Genomic DNA, 10692 nt, shown 5'->3' on the forward strand with positions numbered 1-10692 from the left:
AAGAGTGGTATATTGGCTGGGTTTCTTTGATGCAATTAGGTTGTGTAATAAAACAATGTTCTTTCGATGCTAAATAGCACACTTTTTGTAAATGAAATAAAATTATCGCTTAAGTTCTTAGCTCGAATTTTAATTGTTTTTTTTTACGAAGTATGTATAACCTATGCACCACAAGAGCAGAAAACTAAACAACATTAGACAGCGATTTGAAACGATACCATTGGTCGAATTCCTAAACAATCTATAATATTCATTATGGTTCGCGAATCCGCTATGAATGGCGCTATGAATGACGATTAAGCTGTTATCGTAACTTTAGAAAAGGGGGGTACGAGTTAGTGTCAATAGTCCACTATCGATAGACTATCAATAATTATGGTGTTAGAGATAGTATCGATGGTATTACTTTTAACCTAAACTATCGATAGTAGCAATAGTATTGTCGCTATCGATAGTATTGCTCACGGAGAGCTATCGATACTATCGATAGTATTGATCAATACGATACTATCGATATCCTGAACAGTTTCGAGGTCAACTATCGATAGTCAAACTATCGATAGTTCTGCAACGCTGGTACGAGTAGACCTTAGACGGAAATTTGAAGTTCATATAAGTAGTTTAGTGGAATCGTGTTACATTATTAATAAAGATATAGTAATCGAGAACTTTTACTATAATGCACAATATAGCAGAGCTATTAGCAAATCGCATTTAATATGTAATTAAATCTAAGGTTTGTTGAACTTTACTTCAATTGGAACAGGATATAAATATATATTTTCTATTAATATAGTCTGTATTATACACAGAGTAACCACGAACTTTGAGAAACAATCAAATAAAATGTCAACAAGCAAATACATTAATGTTTTATTATATTATTATAATATACATGGTTATAGTAAAATTATAACAGGATTTTATATTTAAAATGTCGGGGCACCCTCGAAAGCACAAGCCTAGCGTCGTAGCTGAGCGAGGCGAATGTCCAGGGCTCCGCTGCGCTCCACTCGGCGCAGTACACGGAGTCCTCGTGCTGTTCATACGACTGGAGGACACCGTCCTCTAGGCTGAACAGGAATAAAAATTGCTATTTTTTTAAATTATTCATATAATAGAAAAAAAAATTGATCAGTAACAGCTAGCTGTTAGCCCACTGTTGGACAAGGGCATCAAAAGGAAATACTTGAAGCATATTCCATCACGTTACTCTACTGCGGAATAATAAAGAATCACGGCAGAATTTCACCCATGCGGTATGTTGCTATTGAAAAATCAATGTATCTGGCATGATTTAAATGAGGCCACTTTATCTTCACTAAAGTCAATTCCACAAAACTAGCTCCCATAAGAAATTGTTTAACCGCAAGACACTCATTAATTAAAATATTTCTTAGGATTGTCTTAAATGATGGATACGTTTAGCTTATCGGTTGTCACGTCGACCAATGAAATGCGAGTAAAGTTTCCTAGGAGTTCGTGGGATGGTCCGTCCCATGTCCCAGTCCTGTATATTAGATAATTTTATTTTAATCATATCTGATAGAAATAACAGTAAAATAGACACATACACTTGACTGAGTCGCTTGCCCTCATCGTCCATGTCACAGATACTGGCAGCGGCCGTCAGCAAGGCCCTCGCATCAGAACTGCCAGTCAGCAAGAGCTGCTCATGGTAGGTGTTGTATCTCACCGTCCAAACCCTGTTTATTATTAAATATTAACACAATGCACGAATAAGAAAAACTAACTTGGTGGTAGGGCTTGCTGCAGGCTGCCAAAAAGAAATAATCAGTAATGTTGTGTTCCTATTTAAAGGGTGAGTGAGCCAGTGTGTACAGACACATTGGTGATGTGGAGAATGGCTCATACTTGAGTATTTGACCAACGGTCACTATCTACAATAATGTTGGCCTATTTGTCTGTCTGCCTACCTAAAGTATATATAAACGAGCCTTACCAATGAGAGTGATCGGTTCTGCTGAAAATGGGCTCTTTTCCGTTTCTGTAATCCCAAATGTTCAAGGCGGCGTCATCACCTGCACTTGCCAAATGGAATTGTCTGAAAAAATATATAAATATATATATTTTTATACAAAATCCCAAATTAATGGATTAATGGATTAATAATCGATGCGTAAACGTTATTTCGAACTAGTTATTTCTGTATTTGTAATATATCGCGGAGAATTTCGTGAACTTGCAGGAAGAAGGCACGACGACGCACTACACGCATACACATAGTCCGGTCTCAAGGAGAAGAAGCGTCTGTATGCAACCAGTGTTTCGACGATCTTATCTGCCCTCCCAAAGATTTTTAAGACCTTCTGAGGCGCCTCGACGATGTCCAATACTTGACTATTATCAAGGAGGCGCCCCAATGCGTGGTGTTCGAATTCTCACATTATCTGCACGCTAAATTAAGACGGGCCTTCAGATCTAAAGAGTGTTAGAGTTAACGACAAAACATAATAATGGACAGGATCGAAGTCACGGATAAAAATTAGTATAAGAATAATTACTAGCTCTTGTATAAATATATTTTTTTAACCTTGTGATGTGATAGACAGTAATGATTTTATTTTAATTAATTAGATTAAAAAAATAAATTACATTAATAATAATAGTTAATAGTTCGTTACCTGTTAGGATTGAAGTCGATGTCTCTGGCCAATTGTCTATGCGCGTTGTCTATGTTCCAGGAGGACTTAATGCAATCTGTTCTCGTGTCGAAGCATTTTATATGCGTGTCTTGTAATACTGTGAACTATTAAATAATTACTGATTTAAAAAAAAAAACCTAATTAATTTTACGGTTACCCTGGCGCCGTTATTAATTTTTATTTAAGGCAACATAAGGCTTATTTATATTTAATATTATCCATATTAAGTAATTTCACTTGGTGTAAGGGTTTTGTTCTACCAACCATTCATCAGGTATTCTACCGCCAAATAGCAATACTTAGTTTGATGGATCAGTGAACCAGTGTAATTATAGGCACAAGGGACATAAGTTCCCATGGTTGGTAGCACATTAGTGATGTAAGGAATGAAATTATAGTGCCATTGTTTGTGGTATTCTATGGTATCATATCTACCCATATGGACTTTCACAAAGCTCTAACACCAAGTTGAGCTATGTATTGATATTAGTCAAGACAAATGGCTTTATAAGTATAGGTTATATGGTTACATTTTATGACCAAAGTTTATTTTGTTTATGAAGACTTTATATGTGTCTCAAAATTATTTCATTTCATTGTAGTATAACTGCAATTTAAGGTTTTATACATCTATATTACTACTGAATAGAATAAATAGATACTAACTTGACAATGTCCCTGAGGACTCCACTTTCCCCCTGTAAACTTCAACCTGGCTCTCCCCTCCGGCGCAACACTTGTCACTTGAGCTCCGGTATCCACGTCCCGGATACTGACGTAGTTTTCCAGAACGATGCCAACACGATTCAAGTCAGACGGATGCCATTCAGCGCAACGTATTTCTTCCTCTGGTTTCTGTTGAAGATTTTAATCATTAACAAAGTTAATTTTGGTGTTGCTTACGTAAAAAAATAATCATGATATAGATTGTAGTAATCTTTGATTATTTATATCTAGATAGACTGTCGTCGAGAATGCATCTAAAAAATTAGTGGTCTACAGTTGTACACGCACACTAGTAAAGTAGTGTAGTGTATGGCGAGTGTCTAGCGTTGCTGTCACCCACACCAAGATGTGTTTTGAAATATGACACTTTTTCTATCTTGCCTTTTTGTTAAATGGGTGAAGAAAGGATAATTTAATCAAATGGATTATCTTCTGAAAGACAAAACAGCTCAATACCACTTTCTCCTATGTATGTCAACAGTATCACCAACAATTTTAATATATAATGGCAGCATATACTGACGTTTGCAAGATTGTAATTATTGGCGAAAATTGTAATTATTGCCAATTGTTAATGTAGTTAATATAAACTAAATTAATCAATATTAACTAGCGAGTTAGGTACCCAAGAGCTACACCGTTCGATGGACAAACAAAATTATAGCCTCAAACATGGATGATTCCGGGTTGATTGGTTCTCTTACCAATATGTTCAGCAGTGACACATGATGAACATACAAAGAATAGAAAATTGTTGTATATATATTTACCTCTGGTGTTATTGTTTTTAAGATTTCCATATCCTCTGCATTCCTGCCTTGTATTGCATTAAGATCGTCTAAATCTTTCGGTATTACCTGAAATTCATTGATTGAAATTTTATTTTATTTATTTCATCCAAGCAAAGCCAGGTTTTCATCTAGGACATAAGTGGTACCAAATTATGTTATGTGGTATTAAGTACTGCTGTGAGTTAAAAGATTTGTAAGAAAAATAATTATTCAGTTTAAATTCATAATTACCTCTGTGGTTGGAAGTTTAAAGATGGATACTCCCATTGTACATTGACAGGTATCAGGGTCATAGGCATTGTGAGTTGTCATCAAGATGGCTGCATCATGCGGAGAGCAGCGGAGATGCCATATTTCACCAATATCATGTTTAAAAACCTAAAAAAAATGTTATTTTAAATAAGATAAGAATGACCTATAATTATCTCAATGCACGGCTAGGAGTCCTCTGCTCTTAAGACAGTTTGGAGATAATTAAGCAATTCTAAAGGTTTTCATTCATTGTCTTTCTAATCTACAATCTTTCAATTAAGATGGAATGAGAGAATAGAGAAGATGAAAATAAAGGTTATTATTTAATTAATAATCAATCTAGGTCAATCTAAATTACGGGTATAAAAAGTAGGCTATGTCCATCCTGGGGTTCCAAGTTTGCTTCATATCAAATTTCTTCAGGTTCTGTGGTTTAGCCATAAAACCATAACAGACAGTGTTCGTTTTCATATTTATAATATTATTATAAGGTGAACAAGGCTCACTTTCGTATGCAATGCCCCTGTATCTTCTTCCAGCTCCACAACATGTACTTGATTAGTTTCAGGTTTCAAGCTTTGGGTACCAATCAGGAATCTAATGGCATCACTTTCTCCATATTGTGGTGACAGTGCTCTGGTCTGTAAATCGAATCATATTTCCTTTGTAGTGTAGGCTGCTTACAAAACATACAAACACAAAAAAACACATTTCTGTGAGTTCTTTATTTGAAAATATAAAAATGAGCTGTTTGTTTAGTTGGAATTAATTTTATTATGATGTATAATGTACCAGTAAAATATTATAATGAGACTAGACCTGTTATCAATTATTTCGAAGACTTTCTGCTTGCAATCTTGTGTAAAATAATTCTGAGTCGGAAAGCAAGTATCCGCGAAAGAATTGTTTAAGAATAAAGAAATATGTTTAATAAAAACATATTTCTTTATTATAAACAATTACTTAGAACTGGAATCATGGTGCGTACAAGGTAGGTTTTTACTGCGCTAGATTATATTGAAAATATAGTTATTATTATAAATACCTGATGTTCAAGTCCATATATTATTGAATTCCCTTCTTCCATTATCTAAGATTTTTTAATACTATTTATACATACAACCTCTTACTTTTCATTTATTACAATTTTTTAGTAAATATGTTTCTTTTTTTTAATGCTTTGGATGCTGTTAGTAAATTAAAGAAACAGATAAACATTTAAAACAACTTTCCAATGATTTACAACATGTCAATGTCTGTGTCTGAAATCCAATTGTCAAAAATGACAATCAGGCAAATCTAATACGTTAGAGTTGAGGGCTTGCGTTTAAAAATATATATACTAATAAATTTGTATATTATTATGCACAAGCAGCTAAATAAATTATATAATTTATGCAATGTGATAATAATAGTTATAATTCATTTATTTACATTAGAATTATTAACAATAAGGCTTTGACTATATATGGTCTTAACAAATAAAAATTAAAAATAATTACTATACAAATAAAGTTCGCGTGGAACGGTGGCACGAGAGTTAGCAGCATTTCCCCGTTAAATCATAATTCCGATCCTCGAGACAAAAAATAAAACAGCCCTCCTGTCACCAGTGGAGGTAATAGGGCGAGGTCTAATAATATTATATTTATTATATAAGATATGACGACAAATAAATCAAACTTCATTTATTCATGTTTTTATATTTAATGTATGTTAATTAGAATTAAATTAATTGTATATTTATATATTGTTATATTTATTAAAATTGTCTGCACTTATGATTTTATTTCGAATTAAAATGTTTTGAAAATCCACCGTTAAGGTTCTTTACTTTTTTGGTTCTTTGGTTGGTTATATTTCGCCATTCGGGATCTAGGATCTTTTAAAATAAAAATACAATTATTATTCCACTTGTAAGAATAAATAAACGAAAGTATTTATATCAAGAACGCGTTAAGAAACATAAATACGTAATGTTGTAACAAATCTAGTTTTAAGTGTTATTAAATTTCAAGCAACGACACCGTGTTATCGATTTTTTCAAGTGTTTACGGTTTTCCCTGAAGTGCATTTATTGGAAGGCGGCAATTACTAGATAATAATCTCGATTACAGGTGCACTTAAAGTGGTTAAAGAAAATTGCTTACCGATAAACACGCGAAACACTTACTAAGGTGTTATTTTTATAACACCTTTTATGTCTTTTAAGGGTTTTATTGTATCCATCTTGTAGAGTTTTTAGTAGATAGCAGTACTGTTCTGTATGGCCAGTTCCAATCATAACAGGAAAAAAGCCAAATAAACAACATTTGACGGCAAATTATCGCGATATCATTGGTCGAGAGCTTGATTAATCTATGATATACACTATGTATTTGCGGAAAAATGCCGAGAGAGAAATGGCGTAGAAACTGTTATCGGTTTCTTGGAAGTAAAATTAAAGTGGATATAAGTAGTTAAATCTAATAGTGTTGTATTATAAATAAAGGTATTTTAATCATAAACTCTTAGTAGGGCACAATTATAGCTGAGCTTTTAACAAATCGCATGAAATTCGTAAATCAAAGGTTTGTTTATCTTTATTCCTACTTCAATTGGATAGAAAGAACTCAGTACATTGTAATATTCTAGCGTTATTTATGATTGCGATGCTACATTTGTTAGACAAGACGTAAATCTTTACCGATCACTCTGAGTTCATAACCAAGCAAGAACACTTAATTCATGTACTTAATTTGTATTTATCAACTAGTGGTCGGCGGCGAAGGAAAACATCGTGAAGAGGAGATCTGCAATGCGTATAGTAGAGAAGAGAAGTGTGGTAGACTAAGCTCCAAATATTCTCCTCAAAAGGGCAAGGAGGCTTTTATTCTGCAGCGAGATATTAACAGTCTTTTAATTTAGTATATGTACTAGGGTTGGATAGGTAGAGCAGTAGTATGGAGCAGTATTCTCTAAATATAAAAACGTCGTTTTGAATCTGACTCGTGAATGTATGTTGTAAATTGACTTACAGTGCGCTAACACAGGTGCACTATTAATATTCTCTTACTCTCGTAAACCGAAACTTTAAGATAGATTGAAAAAAATGACGTATTATGTTTTAATTTAGCAATAGATAGGCAAATGAGCTTCCTGATGGCAAGTGGACACCGCCGCCAACACCAAAGTATCAACCATTAAGGAACTAAGACGTTAGGTTCCTTGCGCCTTCAGTTACACTGGCTCACTCACCCAAACCAGAACACAACAAAACTATCTGATGAGTGGGTGGTACCTACCCAGTGTCTTCGTGCAAACCCTAACACCAAGTAAAATGCCTCCCATTCCTCTTAAGAACAACACGCTGCTTCAGTGAGGGTGACAATTTCTTTGTGATTGTTTGTTGTTCTATTACTACAATTAATTCTAAAATTATTAACAAAACAATTAAGTTTTAGAAAAACGTTAAATTGTACTGATTTAGTCTGAATAGGTCTTTAGGCATGAATGTAGGTAAAAAGATGTGTTGTGAACATAATGCTGAATGGCTTTTAAGTTGGTACCTACAGCCTTGAATCCATAGTTAGATATAATAAATCAAGTTGAATAACTTGTCGATGCGAATAAATAAATGTTGTATATACATTCTAGCTTTTAAGCGCTTAAAGTATGAATAGTTAAAAATGACCATGTGACGTAATATAGTCGTTAATTTAGTTGACTAATCGTTCGAATCTAATAAGCATCCACAGATTTTCAAATTGATTACAATGAAGATTATAATCTTCGTAATATAATTTTTACAAGCTATTTTAACATTGCATTAATAATTGAATGGACACTCCTGTAGAGGTATTCTGTAAAAAGAAACTCGAAACTCAACGCCTAAAATTCAGAATGTCACATGCGACATTGATTATAATAATTATAAAATGTATTTTAGATATACGTTTCAAAATGTCGAATTTCCTGAAGTCAGTTGTCAACATTTCACGAGTGAGACACGAAGTGAATTCTTACAGAATCGCACTGCTGCACGTCGTCACCTAACCGTATGTCGTCACGATACGCGAACTTGAAATAATAATAATTATAATTAAGATTTTTAGCAACCATATCACTACACTTTTTAGTGTTTACTTGGCTAAACCAACCCTCAGTGACGTGAAAGCCCCCCCCCCAAACGAAAATCCGAGGTCCAATTAATTATAAAAAATTTAGTAAATATTCTTCTGACTGTACTCAAACAGCAACACAATTCAAAGCAGTAATAATTCGCATGTTAACCATACAAACGTAACTAATCAAACACATAATAGATTCTTTGAACTAAACCGGATATACAAGAGATATAGACCGGAATACATAGATAGAGCCGTGAGAACATCCTGGAAAAATATGATTATGTTTAGCAATAATTTGTGACGCATTGGCGCCAACAGATACTTTAATCTACAAACTTTTACTGAGTAAAATAATAAGTAAAACAGTCTGGTAATATGACATTAAGACCTCCTTCGTCTGAGGAGGTTAGATTAGCATTCCACCTCACTTTTCCAACGCGCATTGGTGGTGATTTTGTCATCTAAAACATGCAAGTTTCCGTTTATATTGTTATACTAGCGACCCGCCCCGGCTTCGCACGGGAGCAATGTGGGTAATCCCTAAGAGATAGACATATACCATCGCGGACTTTTTTGAAGACCGTTTTAAGGTGTACTATACTGTAGTACATTATTTTGATCTATCTCGTAGGGTTCAGCCAGCGTTTACAATGTAAGCGCAAAAAATGTATAAATTTACGACAACACATTAGAAACTTTTAAAATTATCAGTGTTACTTAACTATATTGTCTATGTATTATATACAAAAACCTTCCTCTCGAATCACTCCATCTATTAAAAAAAACCGCATCAAAATCCGTTGCGTAGTTTTAAAGATTTAAGCATACAAAGGGACATAGGGACAGAAAAAGCGACTTTGTTTTATACTATGTAAAGGTTATAGCATATTCGGATCTCAAGATGAGCAAACACATTTAAACAACTTTTTTTTATTTATTTATGCTTTGTTGCACCAACACTTAATACAACATTATACCGAAGGATTAACACAAAGAGTTGCATGAATGCAACAGGCGGCCTTATCGCTAAAACAGCGATCTCTTCCAGGCAACCTTTGGGTAGAGGACTGGTTGTAAAACAGTTTAGGGAAGGAGTACAACAATTTTGATAATATAAATAAATACGTACATATAGTATATAATATAATACAAAAAAATAATCAACTATTAAATAAAAAGACAAAGAAACAACGAAAATAATTGCTTATGGATATTAAAGCGACAAATAAAAGCTAATGATTGAGCGCGTATAGCTAAAGGTAATGTACCTATTCCAAAGTCGAGAAGCGTCAACAGTAAAGGACTTAGAATAGCAAGAATTTTTACATCGAATTGAAGCCATATCATTGGTCGAAAATTTAAATAAACTATGATATTTATTCTGGATTCGATTCGAAAATAGCATTCCTGACAGACTTGAAAGTATTGCTTCTGTAGCTATTCTGTAAGAACCTCAAAATCAATGCAGAAAACGATCGTGAAATGTGACATATACGACATAATAATAAGTAAAACATTTAAAGAATAAACTGTAAGTCTATTATGAATATATTTTCACGAGTGACATAAAAAGGGAGTTCCTTTTTTTTACAGAATAGCTCCACTGCTCTACCCATCCAACCCTAGTACATATAGTACATCCAAAACCTTAAAGGCGAGGGAACCGACGGGCGACGACGATATTTATTTAACGCGGGTGTAAACGCTAACCACAGTATACTTCTGTTTACTCACGAAGGCGCCTTATTTACGTTAAATTCTATCGATATCTTATTTACGTTAAATTCTATATATATTAGATTATATCCATAAACAAATATAATCTAATTTGTATAATTTCAGTATTTATTCTTACATTAGGCTCACGCACACTCAGACACTGTAAGCACGAGCGTCTCAAACACACACACCGATAATTTAGCATTGGGGGAAGCGCCTTCTTGAGTGAATAGATCTATAACTAAGAAATATTTAATTACTGCGCATTAGATCACGTTGAAATATCTTAGGAAAATATCAAACAAGTTAGAAAATTATAAATCGTCTATGGGAAAGTCTTATTGTCTTTGATCATAGACTATATCAATCTATGAGTAGGGTCTATGCCGAATACCTTTATAATAATCTATATACATATATATAATAGCG

General features: G+C 33.6%; 1 protein-coding gene across 1 annotated transcript; it reads right to left on the reverse strand.

Annotated features, from left to right (window-relative positions):
• Positions 1 to 857: 857 nt before the first annotated feature.
• On the reverse strand, positions 858 to 5682 carry LOC125073268 (EARP and GARP complex-interacting protein 1). The gene is made up of 9 exons (XM_047684019.1): positions 5481 to 5682; positions 4942 to 5076; positions 4415 to 4561; positions 4163 to 4249; positions 3333 to 3521; positions 2646 to 2770; positions 1964 to 2065; positions 1575 to 1706; positions 858 to 1073 (listed from the first exon to the last, which is right to left on the reverse strand). The coding sequence occupies exons 1-9, from the start codon at positions 5520 to 5522 to the stop codon at positions 911 to 913; spliced, it is 1122 nt and encodes a 373-aa protein (XP_047539975.1). The 5' UTR covers positions 5523 to 5682; the 3' UTR covers positions 858 to 910.
• Positions 5683 to 10692: the final 5010 nt, after the last annotated feature.

This window comes from Vanessa atalanta, chromosome 24 (genome assembly GCF_905147765.1).
Source record: "Vanessa atalanta chromosome 24, ilVanAtal1.2, whole genome shotgun sequence".
Lineage (NCBI taxonomy): Eukaryota > Metazoa > Arthropoda > Insecta > Lepidoptera > Nymphalidae > Vanessa > Vanessa atalanta.